Raw genomic sequence first — 20,332 nt, forward strand, 5'->3', positions numbered from 1 at the left:
GAGAACAGCAGCAGGGCTTTACCTTTGGAAAAGGAAAAAAAAAAAAAACCTGACTTTTCTCCTTTTTTTTGGGATAGGCTGGTATTAATTAGACATCGGGTAGTGATAGATTATCAGTCGCCTGTACGCATTGCTGCAATGGAAGCTGTATATATAAAAAGTGGTCTCTACCACACAGAAAAACTTGAAAGATTGAAGTGCAAAGGACTGAAGTAGCATCATTTCTGTATGTTACAAACTTGTTGGGGTGTTTAACTTCATACGGCTTGGAATTGATGAGTTGATTCCCTAAAATACTGGCTGCAGTTAGAGGTGTAATCTCTCAGAGGGCAGCGTAAAGAGCTGTTCCTGTCATCTGTCTCTTTGCCTGTCCCTCGTTCTGTCTGCAGGTGCCATCAAGTGAAAAGGTGGGTAATGCCACCAGTAACACCAGTGCCAGCCCTAGCACTGACTGGAGCTCGGTCTGCCTTTCAGACCTGTGAGAGCAATGAAATTCAAATAACTCTGAACAGAACTGAATCTTTAAATATTCCATTTAATCAGACTAAGCATGATTTTATCTAAATATATTCTCTCCAATAGGAGTTACAGTGCACACAGAAGCAAAAGGACAAGCTGAGTTCTAAGCCCAGCCCCATATCCAGGCTCAGTCGATGGGTACAAGCACCTCATCCCTCCTCCGAGGGAGGAGAGTGGGGCTTCATCGCCGTCCTGGAAACACCCCGAGCAGTTCACTGCTAGAACTGGGTTTTTTTCAAGCCATTCAGAGCAGTCCCGTGAGTGTCTTACTGGGCCAGACTGCCTTAGTGTGTGGCTACTGGAGTTGTAGAGGTGATTGCGGGGGTCGGTGTGACGTGGCAGAATCTAGACTCCCGCTCTGCAGAGCTAAAAGTCATTTCTGAGGTCCCGTAGCTGGAAGCTCCACCAGTCTGTAGGGGAAAACGAGGGAACAGTCTAAAACCACCAGCACTAAATCCACTCCCCTTTATTTCATGCCAGTGTCTGGACTCTGGAGAGAAGTTCTGGTTTCAGGGGGCTTGCTGGCTGCTCCTCTCCCACCGCCTGAATGTCTGCCATGACCCCTGCGTCCCATGCCAGGGTCAGGAGGGCTGAGGGCACCTGGAAGAGAAAAGGCAAAGTTATTAAGCTCTAGCCATGTTAGAGAATCATAGAATGGTTTGGGTTGGAAAGGACCTTAAAGATCATCGAGTTCCAAGCCCCTGGGACACCTCCCACCAGACCAGGTTGCTCCAAGCCCCCTCCGACCTGGCCTTGAACCCCTCCAGGGATGGGGCAGCCACAGCTTCTCTGGGCAACCTGGGCCAGGCTCTCACCACCCTCACAGCAAAGAAGTTCTTCCCCACATCTCATCTCAATCTCCCCTCTTTCAGTGTCAAACCCTTCCCCCTCCTCCTATGGCTCCCCTCCCTGATCCAGAGTCCCTCCCCAGCTTTCCTGGAGCCCCTTTAGGGACTGGAAGCCTTCTCTTCTCCAGGCTGAAGCCCCCCAGCTCTCTCAGCCTGTCCTCACAGCATAGGGGCTCCAGCCCTCCCAGCATCTCCATGGCCCTATACTTTGACCTTGTAACATGCTGTGTACGTTCACAGACCTGCAAAAACTTAAAGCACTTCAACTAAACAGGACAAACATTGATTTCTGCAAGAAGCTCCTTGGTGGACGCTGCTTTGGGCTTTCTGGTGGTAGCCTTGTGCTAGAGCTGCACTTGCCTCAGTTGCCACCTCCCCTCTCTTCCCGGTGTGGATGCTGAGCCCCTGGCAGAGCATTTACCACAGGAGGTCTATCCTTGCCCTTCCTTCCAGACCACCTAACCCTGGGCCAGAAGCCTTCAAGCATTAACTTGTTTTCTTGCACTTAAAAAGGAAGGGGCCAGAGCACAACTTCCAGCACCGAAAGCACAAGACACAAACTTCTCTCTGAGTTCTGAGCAGCAGATGACTGTGACAACCCAAAGACCCCCGTGGAAGGGACCAGCTATCTCTTTTTTTTTTTTTTTTTCTTCCACTCACCAGCCCACATTCATTGAAGGCCAAGTTCTCATCAGTCAGTTTGACACCTCCAGGTCCCAACAGCTCAAAGGGCAGCCAGTCATCTCTGAGAGCCTCTCTCACAAAGCTGTAGAGCGCAGATACCGATTCCCGCGCATAAAAAGTCCCTGCCATGAGAAAACAAGGTGAGATATTGAGAGAGAGTCTGGCATTTACCAAATCTAACCTTTTTGTGGTAGGTTTCGTGGGGCTCAGGTACTTTATGAACTACTTCAGTCACACAGAAACAGCTGAGAAGTATAAAAGCAGAATCCCCAAAGAAAAAATAGGACTTCAGTTGTCGTGAGCCCCTGCCAGCCCGTCACAAAGAGCTGGGAAATGATTTCCAGAGTTCTACTGCGAAACGTGAAGAGGATTTATCCTGTTGTATGGCCTGACACCACACAGGCGACCTCATGCTGGTTCCTCTAACAAACCCATCTAATGAGTCCAGCTTGCTCGCAGTAGCCTGGGAAGAGCACGCTTTAATTAACAGCACCTTGAGATTCCTCCCTCTCCCCTCAACCCTTCGCAGTCCCAACCCTGGGCAGGGCAGGGCTCGGAGAAGCGAAGAATTCTTACAGAAGTATCACCCCACTCTGGTTTTTATTGCTTTATTCTACCAGCTGCGCTCAACCCACCTCGATCCTGCTTATTATTCAAGCTCTCAAGTATTCTCGGAAGCTTTTGGAAGCGCACAAAGAAAGGGTAAGAAGTCTTTTTTTTTTTTACCTTGGAGGATGTATCCATCGGGAAACCGGACTCGTACCAGGGTGTAGTTGTACTTCCGCATTTCCCTTTGTTCTTCTTTCTCTCGCATGGCTCTCGTCCTCAGCATCGACGCCTTCTCCACCGCTTCTGTCCTTTAAGGGGAAAAAAAAAAAAAAAAAAAAAGTAATTTTTAGCATGAAGGAGAGGTAGGAGACTCTTCCTTGGCTCCGCGTGCCCCCTGGGCGGTCAGGGGCCCTCCTCTGCTCACCGGAGCCGCTGCTCTCGTTTGATCTCTTCCGCGGTGAGGTTGTAAAAGTCGTTTGGCAGCTCAAACCGAGCAGCTTGAGGGGATGGTTTAAATACACAGAGCTGGCGATCCAGCTGGGCTCGCACGGGCTCGGAGCTTAAAAGCTGCTCTTTGTAGCCCTTGAGGTCTTCCAGCTTGGTCAGCATTTCTTCCTTCAGGACGTAGTAATCCTCGAGGGTCTCTGCAACCAAAAGAACGGGATTTGAGGCTCTTGTTCTTTACATGAGCGATGTACGGAATAGAAGGGCAAGGATCTCCACAAAATGTAGTGTTTTAACAGGGTGAGCGGCTGTTTCTGTCACAGCCTCGGAGTAACAGCCTTTGGTACAGCCCGCGGAACTCTCGGCAACCAAAGCTGCCCTCCCCTGGGGTGTCCCACCACCACTCAAACCGGTGCCTCCAGTTTAATACACTGAGATTTCTTGCCTTGTCCTGGAACAGGCAGTGTTTTTGTCTCAAACCCGATAGCCTGGAAAAATCTGTGTATCCCTTCCAGGCAGCTTATCCTTTCCTGGAAGAAAAGGAAAGAATTTCAGTGTAGCCTCCAGGCAAGGACGTTCCACGGCAGAGCATCTACAGGAGCCGTGACCTCACCTGAAACACTTTGTTCTGCAGCTTGATTTTCCGGTACTTCTCTTCCTCTGGATGGAGATAGATATTGTCCAAGTATCTGCAGAAAGAGAAGCGTATGGATCAAAGCAGGCACTTCGGGACGTGCTACCCCAAGGTGTAAGAAAAGCCTGGGAGACCTCACAAGTATTTCTCACAGAAAAAAAAAAAAAAAGAGCTGAAAAACTGAAGAAAGTAAAATACATCAGTGTTTCATCCCCAGGCCGGACAGAAGATGGGGCTGGCTGATCTCAACCCGCAGCTCCCAAACCTCTTGGGACGAGCGGACCAACTCTTTAAAACACCTCTGAGATGCTGACCTTATTTCAACTGACACTTAAAATGGTTCAAGTATGTGGCTTCGGTTTTAGTTCAGGCTTTGGCTGAAGCACAGCAAGAAAATTCATCTGCCTGTGAGCCCTGCGGGGAAGGGACAAGCTCCTCGGTCCCCACTTACTTGGCCATGGTCTCCAGGCCCACGCGTACTTTCTCCCGGTCCTTATTGAAGGTGTGGATCTCCATGATGGAGGCAGCCACCGGGTCCACAGAGAAATACTGGGGGAGGAGGAGAGAAACCGGTCACGGGGGAGCCGATTCTACTCTGCACTAAGGGATGTGTGGGTCTGTCGTGGTTTCACCCCAAACTGGCAGCTCAGCACCACGCTTGTTCCCCCCGCGGTGGGACGGGGAGAGAATTGGAAGGGAAAAACGATGCGAAAACTCATGGGTTGGGCTAAAGACAAGATTAATAGGTAAAGCAAAAAGGAATTTATTCATTGCTTCCCAGTTTAGCCATTTCCAGTGTGTAATTAACACCGTTTTCATCACAAATCTAAACCACAGCCCCCCCCCCCCCCCCCCAGCTGCTAAGAAGAAAATTAACGCTGTCCCAGCCAAAACCAGTCCAGGGCCAGAGTTCCCAGTTCCAGCACTTCCAACAAGCCGAAGGGAGCGGGCTTGGACAGACACGTGTAGGGCTCCAGCAGAAGAGCTGCCCTTTGGGAGACAGCGGAGATTTTTACAGGGAGAAGGGGGAGAGATCGCTGCTCGAGGGGACCCACACCACAAAACCAGTTAAAGCGGGAGGACGGGAAGCCGCGCGGCCGGCAGACACGGCACTTACCGCCTGGATGGCTTCTCGGAGGTGCTTCTCCTTCTGGTCTTTCCTTACAACCGCACCCGTTAAGGGGCAAATGAAGTAGACGCCCGAAACGGAGGGCGCAGCTGCCCCTTCCTGGTCTGGGGAGGCGAGATCCTAAAGGAGACAAAACCAGGTACCGAACTGAGCGCCGGAAGGTTTGGGTTTGGTTTTAAATGCCCTGTTGTCTCCTCGTGGGACAGGGACAGCAGCCCAGAAGGGTGCTGAGCAGGGACACCAGCGTCTCTCGTACCTTTTCCTCCACCGAGAGCCCCTTCTGGCTCGCAGCTGCCTCGGCCATCAGCTCCTTTCTCACTGCGAGACACAAACCCAGGTTACGGGGGGCAGAGGTTCAGCAGTTTGCACCCCGGGGAAGCAAACCTGGGCGCTCTGTCTGAGCCCGAGAGTCCAGGGGCGAGCGCGACCCTTGTTTCTATGACCCCCAAGCAGCTGCAGAAGCCGGCTGCACCCCACAATACCCTCGAGAGCTGCACCTGAGCAGTCGCCGACCCGGGATCTCCCTTCCCCGGGCTCAGTTTGGAGCTGTGAGCGTCCCTACACTGGCCCAGCAGCTCCGCAGCCTCCAGCGAGCTCCTACCCTGGTTCTTGATGGCTTCCTGGGAGGAGGCCACCTTGGCCTTGGGCTTCAGCTCCATCCGGGCCAGCGCCGCCGCCGCCGCCATCTGCGCTTCATCTGTGGGTCCCTGCCGAGGCTTCGGAGCCGCTTCAGCTTTTGGCTTCTCCTTGGGGACCCTGGGCAGGAGGGAACGGCAGAGCTCGGGAGGAGACGGGCTCCGCCACAGCACCGGCCTGGATGTGGCCACGGACACGTAACGGCAATTACCGCCCCGGTGCCCCCGGGGAGGCAGCCAGGAAACTGGCCGCCCCAGTGTGACAGCATCGCTGCCCGGTGAGTGTCAGCCCCCGCGGGATGGGCGGCATGGGCCCCGTGTCGCCCGGTGGGGTCGGTCCCTGCCCGGTGTCCCCGGGCAACCCCCAGGTACCAGGTGGCATCAAGAGCGGGGCAGCCGTAGGCACCGTGGGTACCGGCAGCCGGGCGGAGGGGGTCGGCTCCCGCCCGCCCAGCCCCACTGGCCGCCGGCAGCTCCCTGGCCCGCCCAGGAACGGCGTCCACCCCCCCGCCGGGCCCACCGTTACCGGAGGGTTCCCCCATACCCCGTACCGGGATGGCTCTGAGAGCTTCTGTCCGGGCCCCGCGGTCTTGAACTTCAGGTCGGCCTTGATCTCCTGGAAGAACTTGCGCATGGCGGCGGCGCCGGGCCTGGGACCGGGACCGGGACCGGGACCGGGGCCGCCGCCTCCAGCCCGCGCTTCCGCCCCGCCCCCGGCACCGCCCCCGGAAGGGGCGTGTCCGTGACGCCGGCCCCGGCGCCGCTCTAGGCTCCCGCCACTCTATGGCGCCCGCGGTCCTCCAGGGCTGAGGGGCGGGGGGGGGGGGGGACGGGCCCGGGACCTCCACGGGACTCCAGGCCTGCACCCAGGGACCCCCACAGAGCAAATGGACCCCAGGCCTGCACCCGCGGACACCCACAAAACCCAGGCCTGTCCCCACAGACCCTGGGCCCGCACACAGGGACCCCAGGCCTGCACCCCACAGACCGCGGGCCTGCCCCCACGGACCCCCACAAAACCCAGGCCTGTACCCAGGGCTTTCAGGCCTGCGCACAGGGACCCCCATAAAGCCCAGGCCTGGACCTGTGGAACCTAGGCCTGCACCCACAGACCCCCCCCTCAAAACCCAGGCTTGCACCCACAGACCCCAGGCCTGTACCCACAGACCCCCACAGCTCTAAGGCCCGCACCCCAGGCCTGTACCTATTGCCTTCAGGCCTGCACCCATGAACCCCCACAAAGCCCAGGCCTGCCCCCACAGCCTCCAGGCCTGCCCCCACAAACCCCAGGCCTGCCCCCACAGACCCCCACAGCCCCCAGGCCTGCCTCCACAGACCCCCACAGACCCCAGGCCTACCCTGTCAGACCCCCACAGCCTCCAGGCCTGCACTGCAGCCCCTGCTCTACAGCCTCAGACCCCACCGGGTACCCCTGGGAGAAACCAGCAGCCCCCGCCCGAGCAAACCAGCCCGGAACAGGCCTTCCATGGCTCTGGAGCAAACCTCGCCCGGCCCTGGGTGCAACCCTGGCTGAGGGAGCCTCAAATACAAGAAGGTCTTCCATTCTCTCTGCCTGGGTGCACAGCCCAGCCCTCCCTCACCTGCCAGCCCCCCCCTGGAACGGGCAGGGTCCTCACTTCCCACCCTGCAAAGCAGGTTTGAGAGCAGCCGATGGGCTCAGAATTTGGGGATGGACAGTTTGATGAGGTTTATTTCCACGGCACAATTCCCTCCTCCTCCTCCTCCTCGCAGGGACACGGGAGTCACTGCCAAGGAAGGGGCCACATGCTGGATGAGGAGGATCGAAGCGGGGAGCCCTCACCAAAGCCCTGGTGAGGCCCCATCTGGAGCACTGGGTCCAGTTCTGGGCTCCCCAGTTCAAGAAGGACAGGGAACTGCTGGAGAGGGTACAGCAGAGGCTACAAAGATGATGAGGAGGCTAGAACATCTCTCTGATGAGGAAAGGCTGAGGGACCTGGTCTTTTTAGTCTGGAGAAGAGAAGACTGAGGGGGGATCTGATCAACACCCATAAATACTGAAAGGGGGGGTGTCAGGAGGATGGGGCCAGTCTTTTTTCAGTGGTGCCCAGGGACAGGACTGAGAAGCCAAATTGGGTTAAAACTGGGTTTAAAAGCCAGCCAGGCTGACCCCTGACACCCACCAGCCCCGGCCTTTTCCAGGGGAAGGTACAGCGGGTCTGACTCTGTCCCCCCACGGCCTCGCCCCAGGTGGCTCTGGCTGGTGGCCCTGTCCTCCTCCTGGGGACATTGCCCCCCGCCCCGAACCGGAGGGACCTGCTCCCCCTGGGATGAGCCCAGGGGAAGGAGACCCCAACTTGGCGGGATTCGGTCATGCAGGGATGGCACCATGGGGGGGTCCTATAGTCCTGTCCCTCACCCTATACCCCTGTCCCCCTCTCTATAGCTCTGACCCCCACCCTATAGTCCTGTCCCTCACCCTATAGCCCCTGACCCCCATCCAGTACTCCTGACCCCCACCCTATAGTCCTGTCCCTCACCCTATAGCCCCTGACCTCCATCCAGTACTCCTGACCCCCACCCTATAGTCCTGTCCCTCACCCTATAGTCCTGTCTCCCCTCCCCATACCCCTGTCCCCCATCTTATAGCCCCATCCCTCACCCTATAGCTCTTGTACCCATCCAATACCCCTGACCCCCACCCTATAGCCCCGTCCCTCACCCTATAGCCCCTGACTCCCACCCAATACTTCTGACCCCTACCCCTCACCCTACAGCCCCGTCCCCATACCCCTGTCCCCCACCCTATACCCCTGACCCACACCCTATAGCCCCGTCCCTCTCCCCATACCCCTGTCCCCCACCTTGTAGCCCTGTCCCGCCCCATAGCCCTTGTCCCCCTCCCCAGCCCGGGCCCCACCCCCCTCCCCCGCCCCCTTTGGCCACGCCCCCCCTCCTCGGCGCCTCTGGCGGCGCAGCCCAATCCCGTTATCCCGCCGTGCCCTCGCCTCTCTCCCATTGGGCGAGAAGGCGGAGGGACGCGAAGCCGAGCCAACGGGAGCCGTCGCCGCGGGCGGGGGCGGGACATCCTGCGGGCCGGGCCGTCCCCGCCCCGCTGCCCGGTGCTGCCCGCGGCCTGGGCCTCCGCCGCCGCCGCCCCGCCCCGCGGCCGCCATGCCGCACAGCTTCAAGCCCGGAGACCTCGTCTTCGCCAAGATGAAGGGCTACCCGCACTGGCCGGCCCGGGTGAGACCGCGGGACCGCGCCGGCGGGGGGACGCACCGGGGCGGGGGGAACCTACCGGGGTTGGGGGGGTGAGGGGGGAGGGAACCGGCCCGGGCCGGAGGTCCCATACCGGGATGGAGATCCTGCACCGGGATGGAGGGTCTGTACCGGGATGGGGAGCCGTACGGGCTCTTGTCCCGGGGTGGGGGCCCTGCAGCAGGATGGAGATGCCATAACGGTTTCCGTATCGGGATGGCGACCCGTAACCGGCGTGGGGTGTCCTGTACCGGGATGGGGGACCTGCTGCCAGCACCTGTCCCCGGACTGGGGCCCGGTAGCGGTATGAGGGACTTGTACCAGCACCCATACTGGGATGGACATCCCATAACGGTACCTGTACTGAGATGGGAGGTCCCGTGCCAGGATGGGGACCCAGTACTGGCATGGAGCATCCCGTACCGGGATGGGACGATCCATACTGGTATCTATCTTGAGATGTGGACCCGGTACCAGTATGAGGGACCGGTCCCAGGACCCATACTGGGGTGGGGAGTCCCATCCCAGCACCCATAACAGGTTGGAACATCCTGTAACGGAATGGGAGGTCTTGTACCAGCACCTGTACTGGGATGGGGATGCAGTACCAGGAAGGGATGTCCCCTATTGGGATGGGAGGTCTCGTACCAGCACCTGTACTGGGATGGGGATGCAGTACCAGGAAGGGATGTCCCCTATTGGGATGGGAGGTCTTGTACCAGCACCTGTACTGGGATAGGGATGCAGTACCAGGAAGGGATATCCCCTACTGGGACGGGAGGTCCCATTCCAGCACCCATACTGGTATGGGGACTCGGTACGGGAATGGTATGTCCTGTACCAGAATGGGAGACCCCATGTTGGCACCTGTACTGGGATGAGGGCCCAGTACTGGGGTGGAGATCCCCTGCGGGCACCCATACCGGGATGGTAGCCCAGTACTGGAATGGGATCCTGCACTGGGATGGGTTCCCACACCAGCACCCATACTGGAACTGGGGTTTGATACTGGGAGGGGGTTGCCATGTTGGCACCTGTATCAGGATGGAGAAAACCTGTACCAGGACCTGCACTGGGAGGGGATCGGGCACCAGGCTGGGGGTCCCCCACTGGCACCTGCACGGAGGGAGAGAGGGGGGGTCCCACGCTGGTGCCTGTACCTGGCAAGGGATGGGAGAGACCTGGGGTCCCCTCACCAGGAGGGTGTTGGACAATCCCATGCAGGGGGACCCGGGACCCTCCTCCTGCCCTTATGGCACCCTGAGCCCTCCCTTCTGACCTGCACCCAGGGGACACCCTGACCCCCTTGGGGTGACCGTGCGGGGCCTCAGCCCTGCTTCACCCCCAGGACGCCTGGCCTGGGGACCCTCTCTCCTGCTGGGGTGACCCCTGCCACCCCCGTTCCCTGTTTCACCCCAGGACCCTGGTGCTCCAGGCACCCCAAGCCCATGGGGGTGTCCCCCCCACAGCCCCAGCACCCCGGAGGTGTCCAGCCCTTCGCCCTTCATCCTCATCCTCCCACCGCCCAGCAGAACCCCCCCCCCATTCTCCTTCCCAGCCTGGATGTCACCCACCCTCTGTCCCCCACTGGGGTGGGGACAGAGCCGGGGTCTGGGGCTGTGTCCCTTGTTGGGGACACGGGGGGGACGCACGCTGGGGACAGCACCTGGGTGTGATGCATGGCGGGGGGGGGCTGCTGTTGAGCGCTCGCGAGGCGCGGGATCGGAGGTTGCGGGGTACGGATGGGGCGATGGAGCGTGCGTGGCGGAGGACGACAGGTCCCGCTGGCCGGGTGACAGCGTTGTGCCGTGGTGGTGGCCCGGAGGAGACCCGGAGGAGCAGGCAGAGCTGGGGCCGGTGTTGGCCGTGCTGATGAGGGGAACGCGAGGCGGCTTGTGGGGGGCTCGGATGGGGTGTCTGCGGTGGTCCCCGGTGGCAACTGAGGGCGAGGCAGGTTCGTCCGCTGACAGAGTCCGATGGCGAGACACTGGCAGGTGGAAAGCGTGCGGGATCGGGGCTGGCAGGTACCGGGGAGGCTCAGGGTGCCGGAGACGACGATGCTTGGCCGCACCACGCCGTGAGATCTAGGATGCCGTCCCCGCGCTGTCATGGCTGACCTGGCGCCGAGAGGACTCGGTCCTTCCAGGAGAGCCCTTGCGCTGCCGGTGTCTGCAGACCCTCCTGCTTTTAGCTCGCTTGCTCTTTTGGGGAAGGCTTCCCCCCCTTGCCCCGAAGACCTCCCCAGCACGCAGGGGAGCCCCTGCGTACCCCGAGGCCCCCGTCTGCAGCTCTGCCCGCAGCCCCGACCACGTGGAGCAGACAGACGGGCGCTGGAGCCGGCGGTGGGAAGAAGACGGGGTGGCCCATGCATCCCGCAGGCAGTGGGGCTTTCCCTGCAGTTGGTTTCCAGCCAGGAAGGACTCTCAGGTCGCCCCGTCGGAGCAATCGCCTCCCAACCCCGGGCTGGATGGGGGCTTCCCTGGGGCGTCCCCCCCGCCTCCCCGAGGCGGCTGGATCTCTGGGGAGTAGCACAAGGCCCGCGTTTCCCTGGGCGTTGAGCCCAGCGGTGGAGAGACGACCTCGCATCCATGCCGGATCCCTTCTGTTACTCTTCTAGAGATCCCGCTGGGCCCTGACGCCACAGAGGGACCCTCGTGCGTAGCAAGGTCCCCGTCCGGGTGCTTTCTTGCCGTGCTTGCCTCCAAGTGGGTGCGGGTGCCAGAGGCCGACGCTGCTAGCCGGGGCTGACGTGCCTCGCAGAGGACATGCTCAAGCCGCTCTCTCTGACCACCTCCTGCTTTGGGTTTCCTTTCAGATCGATGACATCGCGGACGGTGCTGTGAAACCCCCACCGAACAAGTACCCCATCTTCTTCTTCGGCACCCACGAGACGTAAGCGCTGCCTCGCTCCCCTCTCCGGGCTTTGCCCCGCTGCCTCTGCTCCGGGCTCACCTCTGCTTTGTTTCTCTCCAGCGCCTTCTTGGGCCCTAAAGATCTCTTCCCTTATGAAAAATATAAAGACAAATATGGGAAACCAAACAAGAGAAAAGGCTTCAACGAGGGCTTGTGGGAAATCCAGAACAACCCTCACGCCAGTTACAGTGCCCCTGCGGTGAGTGCGGGCCTCGCGCGGCGGGGGGGCAGCGAGGACGTGGGCTGCCGGCGCCTCCATCTCTCCTTTCCTCCGAGCCGCTCTCCTCCTTTTCCTGCTTCTCATTGCTGCGGTGCCTACACGCTTCCAGCTCCCACATCGGCTTTCTCGGGGTTCAAGTTGCTTCCCTTCCCTTCCCTCTCCCTTCTTGAGGGATTCAGCCTCCTTTTCCTCCTCTGGAGGAAAGCGCCTTTGCCCCATCTTTGAGGTGGGACCGGGGATGTGCTTTGTGCTGCTTGCCCAAAACCACGGAGGATTTTGTTGTCAGAGCGAGAACTTGAGGTTTTCTTGTCCCGAGCTCCCAGACCTGCGTGTGGAGCAATGGGCAGTCCCTTCTTCATCCATTTCTGAGGTCCTGAGCCAAAAGCCGCTGGGCTGCTCCTTCAGCAGGCTCTGGAGCAGGCCAGGAGATGGCTTTTTGCTGTCAATTGCTTGCATGGGCATTTCCGTAACCGTAATTGTGTGGTACAATTTATTGTGTAGCGATCTTCAAAGGAGGCATCTAAACCAGCTTCATAGGCAGTTGGTCTGAAGAGGCAGAGGAAGGTTTTTAAGGTGAGCTACAAGGACAAGGTGGTCTGGAGGAAGGCTCAGGGAATGACTCCTCCCGGCCCATGCAGGAGAGAGGATGTGATTTGAGTAGAGAGATGGGAGATGGTCAGACCGAAGACTGCAGATGTAGGGTAAGGTGAGACCATGGAGATGATTGAAAACCTGGAGAACCTTCAGCTTTTTGGGGCGGGAGGTTGGTGGTTGTGAAGGAGGCAGCACCCACGTTGTCCAGGGACTCCACCGTGAACTCCCAGCAGGGGTAAGAAACCTGTTGGTGAGCCCTACTGGCGTTGAAGGACCGAGGCAACACCAACAGCCCCAGCAAAGCTGAGGGTTCACCAATACCAATTGCATCTGTGGCCAAAGTACCTGGAGGAGCAGAAGAAGAGACTGAAGTAGAGGTCTTTTTTTGTCTTGAGACCTAAATGAAGCAAGGTGCCAGGAACAGTCAAGGACAAGGACAAGGCTTTCCAGCAGGAAGGCTCCAGCACTGGAAGAATCCCAGCTTTAGGAAACCTCTTGGGTGCGACGTTGTTGTGTGAGGAACCTCATGACGGGCTGGTGAGAAGCCAAGAGACCCTCCCTACATGGGAGTCAGGGAACAGGACACAGGAGATCCCAACTGGGAAGAGCGGTGGCCGCCACAGTGAACTCCTCGTGAGGACCTTTCCCGTGGGGAAGGCGTGCGATGTGCTGTGCGCTGAAGCCAGCTGAGAAGGAAGAGGCTTGACCCGAGTCAAGGGCTGGTGGCCAGCCCACTGGAGAACGGTCGCTCCCTGATGCCGGAGGAGAGGCTGAACAAAGCCACCCAGCCCCGCTTGTCTGGCGCCATTGGGGCAGAGGAGGGCTGGGTTCCGTGTCCCCCCAGGAGGGCCTGGCAGGTGTAGGCTTCTCCGGGGGTCTTTGGCAGAGCGCGAGGATGAGGAGGAGAAGGCAGGTGGAAGCCGAGCTGGGGGATCCAGAGAGAAGGTGTTGCTGGTGGTCTCGGGGTGGTGCGTGAGGGGCTTTGGGAAGAGGGTGCAGGGGAATTAGAAGGGGGTCAACTAAGTGTCCTCGCTGGAGGGCTGGTCACGTTGTCCCCCTGCCCCAGAGCCGTGCTGAAGGGTTCTGCGCTGGGAGGGGAGGCTGCCCCACGCTCCTCTGCACGCACACCTCTGCTCAGCGCTGCCGTCCATCGCTTGTGACCCTTTTGTGCCACTTCTGTCCCCCCCACCTCCTGCCCTAGTGCACCACAGGCCCCTCCTGGTGATAACACCGCTCTTGTTTCTGCTGTCTTTAGCCTGCGAGCTCTTCCGACAGCGATGTTCCTGAGAACGACCCGATGGGGGGAAGCGATGCGGGTGATGATGAAGAAGACGCCGCCATGGCCGCAGTCGCTGCGGAGAAAATGGAAAGCGATGAGGACTCGGATCGAGGCAGCGACCACAGCGGGCTCAAGCGAAAATCGCTGGCGATGAAAGTGAGTGTGGGCTGAGGAGATTCCACGCAGTGGGGACGGGAGGGTGACCTGGTCAGGAGGACGCTGATATGGTCATTGGGTCCACCATGCAGCGTGTCAAACCCACCGTGGCTGGAGGTGGTGAAGAAACCAACTACCTCTGGATTCTCTGGTGGGAAATGGGGGTCAGCACGTGTTTGGGGGGTCTCACAGCTGTCTCGTGTGGACAGCGTGATGGTGGGATGGCCAAGTCCTGGCTGCAAACCTCTTCTGAGTGCATGTGGCTGCTCTTGCAGGGCCAGATGGGAAGAGTTTGGTAAAGCCCCTTCCCAGGAAGCATTGGTTTCTGCTGTGGGTGGAGAGGGAATGGGCTTCTCTCACGTTCTCACTTCTCACATATCAGATGCCAGTGACAAAACGACCTCGGAAATCCTCCAGTGACCTGGATCAGGGCAGCCCCTCCCTGACAGAAGAGGAGAACTCGGAATCATCTTCTGAGTCGGAAAAAAACAGTGACCAGGTGAGAGGGTTTTGGGATATGCTTGTGTGGAGGCTGGCAGGGGGGTGGGGAGAAGGCTGGAGGAAGAGCATCGCCATCTGTGGGGGCAATGGCTTGAGGGAACCTGACTGGCTTCTGAAACCATCGTGAGACTGTTCTCTGTTTCTTCATATCTGTGTTTTCCTCCAGGACTTCACTCCTGAGAAGAAGCCAGTGGCCAGGGCTCCCCGGAGGATGCCAGCGGCGGGGAGGAAGAAGAAGGTAAAAGACCCCTGGTCTGTGGTGCAGTGGGAGGGAAGCTGGATTTTGGGGTTGGCACTGCTGGAGTGGGGAGCAGGGGATGGCGGGGCTCTGCCATGGGTTGGATGTAAGTTCAGTGCTAGGAGGGACTTTGCTGGTGCTTCAGTGACCCAGTTGTGCCCAGTGCTGCTGTGTTTTGGGGAGTTTGTTGAACCCCCCTTGGTCCAACCCCACTCTGCCTGCAGAAAGTGGAGTCTGGCTCCGACTCAGACTCCAAAGTGGACTCAGATTCGGAAATGGGAAACGCGACTGTGGACATGACCAAGTCAGATTCCAACTCGGATTCAGACTCCGATGTCTCTGTGAAGAAGGCTCCGCGGGGCAGGAAGCCAGGTAATGCCAAGGAAGCTTCTTTCACCACTGCTGGGCTGCTGCTGGGTTCCTCAGGGGAGTAGAAAGCATGTGAGGTTGGGGGCTCCTGAGGTTCTGGGGTCCCCTTCTGTTGTGGACACCTTCCAGCCCACATCTGAACACCCCCCCCTAATTTGGGGCTGTTTTAACAGAGGGACAACCAGGGCTTCTGCTGAACATCTCCCATTGTCTTGCAGCTGAGAAACCCCCTCCTAAGCCCCGTGGCAGGAAACCGAAGCCTGAGCGTGTCCCGACCAGCTCCAGCAGTGACAGGTGAGATCAGCTGGGACACTGTCACCCTCGACGCTGGGCTGGAGGGTCACCAAGGGGTCCAAGCGTGCTCTGCCCTTTACAGTGACAGCGATAGCGACGTGGACCGCATCAGCGAGTGGAAGAGGCGAGATGAAGAACGACGACGGGAGCTGGAGGAGAAGAGGAAGAGGGAGCAGGAGGAAGAGATCCGTCGGCTCCGGGAGCAGGAGAAGGAGGAGAAAGAGAAGAGGAAGGAGAAAGCGGAGAAGGGCGAGGAGGTGCACTCGGACTCGGACAGCAGCGCAGAGGATGAAGTGGCCAAAAAGGGACGGAAAGGCCGGGCCAAGGCCCCGTCCTCCTCGGACTCTGAGCTGGAGCTGGAAAAAGAGGTGAGTACAGAGCCCTGGGGGGCTGGGAACGAATAGACAGCCTGTCATCTCCCTGTCAGGACAGCAGGGACCTCCAGGAGTGGCAGGGACCTGTTGTCTTGGTCTTGCATTGTCCTGGGGTGGCCCACGCAGCACTGGGAAGGGTTGTGTCTGTAGACGTGCCCATGCCTTGTACATGGGAGCCCGGCGGCGGGTCTCACACCTCCGTGATGCTCTCCCTCCCACCGCAGCCATCGGATTCTCTCCGCTGTCCTTCCCACAGCCTGGGGAGCAGAGGGCTCTTAGGATCCATGCTGCCCGTGGTCAGAGGCGAGGTCCCCCTTTTAGCCTGTGGAGGGGGGGCCGGGAAAGCGGCATGAAGATCTTGAGGTCTGGAAGGAGGGGTGGATCTGCCAGTGGGGCACTGCAGGCTGGGTGGGCCACTTGGACCAGGATATTTGCTTCTGGAGCAGCACATCCTTGTGCTGCAACCCGAGTATTTCTTTATCCCGTGGGGTGATGCCCCTGCCCCCAAACCGAACCATCACACCTCCGCAGGGGTGTGATGGGCGCTGGATCATGCCCGGCCGTGGCACCGTCTCCCTCCCGCAGCGGGGAGGGCTCTGCCGCTCTCGCCCGCATTGTTCTCTCCTCCAAGGTAAAGAAGCCGGCGAAGAAGCAGCCCTCGGAGTTGTCAAGGAAACCAAATCAGAAGGAGAAGAGGGGCCGAGCAGAGGAGAAACCGCGGAACAAGTCAGCATCTCCCCTCCCTGCATCAGCGCTTTCTTCCTCTGGGGACAGGGCTGTTCCTCTGCTGTTGCCCAGCCCTCCCCGGGTGGGGATGGGGGTCCCGTGGAGCTGCCCCATGGCCAGCAGTGCCCGTGGAGGGGCCGGGCTCTTACCTCCCCTCCTCTCCCCTAGAGCTGGAGGGGGTTTTAAGGGGCACCAACCTGAGCTTCCCTCATGTCTTCCATCTCGCAGGGGAGAATCCTTGGGGCTTTGCCTTTCTGCAATCCCAGGAAGCTGGGGCATGGGGGAGCTGCTGTCTCAGGGCTCCTGGAGATGTGCTTGAAAGCGTGGGTGGAGTGTGGCAGGGCTCTGCTGCCTGGCTTGCGCCCTCGGGCGGGCCAGGGGGATGCACTGGCGTGTGCCATCGCCCTTGTTAGCCCAGCAGCAAGCAGAGGGTTTCACCTGAACCATCTCCCCTCTTTCCTTTTCCTCCCACAGGCCTTTGAAAGTGGAACGAGGCCGGAAGAAATCTGACCTGATCCCTGAGAGGAGGATGGAGAAGAAAAAGGGTGAGAGAGCCATTGCTTGCTGTCCTAGAGGGGAGAAGAGGGAGAGAAGAGATTCCTCTATTCCGAGGAAAGGGAGGGGTCTTTCCCACAGGGCCCCTCTCAGCACTTCTGTGGTCCCAGCGTCATGTTAGAAAGTATTTGCAGGGTGTGCAGAGACAGAGAGCTTCCCTGTACACATCCCCTCCCAATCTTGGCACATCCCAACCAGTCCTCTTCAGAGAGGCCCCTGGGGCTGTGTTTGACCTTGAAGATGCAGGAAGAAACCAAACCCTTGCTGGGGGAGAGGTCCTGGGCCCCTCCCTGATGCCTTGACTTGTCTTTTTTGCTGCTCCAGAGCCCACAGTCGAAGAGAAACTTCAGAAACTTCACAGCGAGATCAAGTTTGCCCTGAAGGTGGATAACCCGGTGAGTGCCCAAGAGGTTGGCCTGGCCTGGGAGGTCCCTGCTCGTCGGCCACCGTGTGAACCTTGCCCAGCTATGACACCTGGGGCTGTTCCTCTTCCCTTTCTGGGTGCCGGGTGGCATTAGGGGACTGTGCTCCATGCAGCGCTGCCCCAGGTGCCCATAGGGAGACTTCCAGGCACCTTCTGATCTTGGTGCCATCCTTGCAGGACATCAAGCGGTGTCTGAATGCGCTAGAGGAGCTGGGCACGCTCCAGGTCACCTCTCACATCCTCCAGAAGCACACTGATGTGGTGGCCACACTGAAGAAGGTAGGGCAGAGGGCTGAGTCCCTGCCTGGAGGGAGCTAGGAGCCTCCTTGGGCCACCCCAGCTCTAAGGGCATTCCTCCTCCCTCTTTTTGGTCCAGATTCGTCGCTACAAAGCAAACAAGGACGTGATGGAGAAAGCTGCTGAAGTCTACACCCGGTTGAAGTCGCGTGTCCTGGGACCAAAGATGGAGGCGATCCAGAAAGCCAACAAAGCCGGGCCCGAGAAGGACAAGGGGGAGGCAGAGAAGGGCCAGGAGAAGCTGTCGGGAGGGGAGACACGGAATGAGAAGGGGGAGGAGGAGACAAATGCTGGTAATGCTCCCTGCACGTCTCAGGGTTGTTCCCTGCTTTGTCTGGGCACGTAGCAACCCCAGGGCCCTTCTTGGGGCACAGCACATCCCACTGGGGACCAGGGACACGAGCAGGGGTGGCTTTTGGCCTTGGTGGTGGAGGCAGCCGCGCGTGGCACCTCCGGTCCCTCGTTTGCTGGAGTGCCAGGACTGGAAAGGGACTGACTCTTGGGCGCTCGCGGCAGTGAGAGCAGAGGGCAAACCTCGACGCCCACGCCCTGCCTTTGGGTGCCTCTGGGCTGGTTTTTGGCCCAGGATGGCTCCTTGTTGCCAGCCCAAACACTGGTCCAGGGCACTAGGGAGACAGAGGAATGCAGAGACGCCCTTGGACGCTGGCTCAGGCTCTTGCGCAGGCAGCTGGTGACTGGGATCTTCCACCGTCGTGGCCCAGTCCCTGCCCGGGGACCTCCTGGTGATGCTGCAAGAGCCTTCCCGGAGGAGCCGATGGGGAAAATATGCTCTGAGGCCTCTGGGCTGGGGGGGATAGAGTCTTGGGGGCCCTTCTCATAGCTATCGGTGTCAGACCAGACTTGGGGTCCTCTCGGTCTCAACAGGGTGTCCCTTACAGGGGGACAGCATGTGGTCCTCAGCTTGCCCAGCCCCTCGTGGGTCGGGATGGGTGTGGGGACTCGGGTGCCTGAGCCTGTCTCTTCCCTTTAGACTTACCGGGTCCTATGAATGGCGAATCCCTGTCCCAAAAAGCAGAGGGCACAGAGGAGGAGGACAAAAGCCAAGGGCCAGGAGCCGGAGAGCCGGAGGGATCGACCGAGGAGACCCACAACAAGTGAGCGTGCGAGGGGCCGAGCTGGGGGCTCAGCAGCTCCCCGGGATCTGATCCACATCCAAGCTGGGCTCTCACGTGGATGATTTGGGGGGGGGGGGTGTCTCACGGGTTCTGTCGGGCTTTTCCCAGCTTGGGAAGGAGCCTGGGGGGCTGGGGAAGGCAGAGGGAAGGGGAGACGCTGGCTGAGATGCCTGTGCTCTCCCCCAGCAGCGTGCAGGACTATCCCAAGGGTGAGCGAGCCGGGCCGGAGCGGGAGAGGGCTCATGGGGAGTCGGAGGCTGTGGATGATGCAGAGGAGAGCTGAGGAGGAGGAGGCGGAGGGGCTGCGAAGGGAGACCGGCCCCTGCCTCCTCCCCTGCTGGAGTTACTTCACTAAGTCACGCAGTAGCTGATGTCCTAGGTCTTGTCCTGTGCCCCCCGACCCCGCGAGAGCACCCACCGCGGGGGGGGAGGGGGCTGTGCTGGTTGTCTGTATTTGTCCCCTCTTTTTTTTTTTGGTTTGGTTTTTGTTTGGGTTTTGTTTTTTTTTTTGGCTGTTGTTATTTTTTTTTTTTTTTGGTTTGTTTTGTTTTTCCCTCCTACCTAATTTCTTGTGATTTCAACCGACATGAAATGAATATAAAGGGTTTTTTAATGAAAAACACAAGGAGCCCTAGCGTCTGTTTGTTGAGGCATCGCTGACTGTGACGAGGGGAGGGCAAGGGCAGGAGCAGCCCCATGCCCACCCTCCCGCCCCCTTCCCCCCACCCTACGAGCCAGGGCCAGGCACCCATGGGTGTCCCTGTCCCTGGTGAGGGGAGTGGGACAGCCCAAGCCCAGCTGGGCTCTTTTCTGCTTGATTTTCCGCCTTCTCCCAGCCCCGTTCCCCACCATCACCTTCTCTCCAGCCAGAGGCAGCGGCTGGAGCCGGGTCCCTCTGCGCCAGGGGAAGCAGCAGGGCCGGGCACCAGGCTTTGGGTTAAAAACAGAGTAAAAATGGTGTATTCTCTCTCCTATCTCGGCCGGAGAGGGACGGAACCGTGGCAGCATCCTGCCTTGTGCTGGGCACCATCTTTGTCTGTTTGTCCGTCTGCTCTTTTGCAAAGATCCGAGGCTTTTTGTACATGTAAAATAAAGATGTTCCCAGCTCAACCAGACGCTGCGTCCTCGAGTCCTCTTTGTGCCGGGGGCGGAGAGAGGATGCCCTGAACCCCCCCCCCCCCCCTCTGCCCCCCCACCTTTGAGGCTGCTGGTGATGCAACTCTGCCCTGGGGAGAAGGGTTATTTTTTTTTTTTCCAGGGCTGATTTCACGCTCCAGCCCTCTGTAAACAAAACCCAAATAAAACCCCCGCAAAAAAAAAAAAAAGAAAAAAAAAAAAAGGAGCCCTGTGTGCCTCTTGCCCAACTGCCGGGAAGGGGGAGGCTCGTGTGAGCCCCCCCCCCCCCTGCTTGGGGACAGCAGCGATTTTAAAGCAATACAAGGTCTGTCCGTCTGTCTGTCCTCCCCCCTGGAAACTCTCCCATTGCCTTCGGCTGGTGCAGCCCCTGTCAGTCGTTGCGTTTGGCAGCACCGGGGGGGTGTGGGGGGGGGGGACGGACAGAATAACACCAAGAC

General features: G+C 59.3%; 2 protein-coding genes across 7 annotated transcripts; one reads left to right on the top strand and one right to left on the bottom strand.

Moving 5' to 3' along the window:
* Positions 1 to 516: 516 nt before the first annotated feature.
* On the bottom strand, positions 517 to 6,154 carry UBXN6 (UBX domain protein 6). Of its 3 annotated transcripts, none has more exons than XM_074163944.1 (11): positions 5,994 to 6,154; positions 5,409 to 5,563; positions 5,064 to 5,125; positions 4,796 to 4,927; positions 4,130 to 4,227; positions 3,658 to 3,733; positions 3,490 to 3,574; positions 3,025 to 3,244; positions 2,778 to 2,908; positions 2,028 to 2,173; positions 517 to 1,119 (listed from the first exon to the last, which is right to left on the bottom strand). In XM_074163944.1, exons 1-11 carry the CDS (start codon positions 6,074 to 6,076, stop codon positions 991 to 993), a joined length of 1,317 nt encoding a protein of 438 aa, XP_074020045.1. In that variant the 5' UTR covers positions 6,077 to 6,154; the 3' UTR covers positions 517 to 990. The 3 variants fall into 3 exon arrangements, with proteins under 3 accessions (XP_074020045.1, XP_074020043.1, XP_074020042.1); XM_074163942.1 differs by having other exon boundaries at positions 5,049 to 5,125; positions 5,994 to 6,076; XM_074163941.1 differs by having other exon boundaries at positions 5,409 to 5,586; positions 5,987 to 6,076.
* A 2,400-nt stretch (positions 6,155 to 8,554) lies between these two features.
* HDGFL2 (HDGF like 2) lies at positions 8,555 to 19,872 on the top strand. 4 transcript variants are annotated; one of them, XM_074163935.1, is made up of 16 exons: positions 8,555 to 8,667; positions 11,498 to 11,574; positions 11,656 to 11,794; positions 13,665 to 13,844; positions 14,227 to 14,343; positions 14,512 to 14,583; positions 14,808 to 14,955; positions 15,171 to 15,246; positions 15,329 to 15,614; positions 16,252 to 16,346; positions 16,821 to 16,891; positions 17,226 to 17,296; positions 17,503 to 17,604; positions 17,702 to 17,915; positions 18,614 to 18,737; positions 18,945 to 19,866. In XM_074163935.1, exons 1-16 carry the CDS (start codon positions 8,596 to 8,598, stop codon positions 19,039 to 19,041), a joined length of 1,941 nt encoding a protein of 646 aa, XP_074020036.1. In that variant the 5' UTR covers positions 8,555 to 8,595; the 3' UTR covers positions 19,042 to 19,866. The 4 variants fall into 4 exon arrangements, with proteins under 4 accessions (XP_074020036.1, XP_074020038.1, XP_074020037.1 ...); XM_074163936.1 differs by having other exon boundaries at positions 8,596 to 8,667; positions 18,948 to 19,872; XM_074163937.1 differs by lacking the exons at positions 11,498 to 11,574; positions 11,656 to 11,794 and having other exon boundaries at positions 8,593 to 8,667.
* Positions 19,873 to 20,332: the final 460 nt, after the last annotated feature.

Source organism: Numenius arquata, chromosome 25 (genome assembly GCF_964106895.1).
Source record: "Numenius arquata chromosome 25, bNumArq3.hap1.1, whole genome shotgun sequence".
Classification (NCBI taxonomy): domain Eukaryota; kingdom Metazoa; phylum Chordata; class Aves; order Charadriiformes; family Scolopacidae; genus Numenius; species Numenius arquata.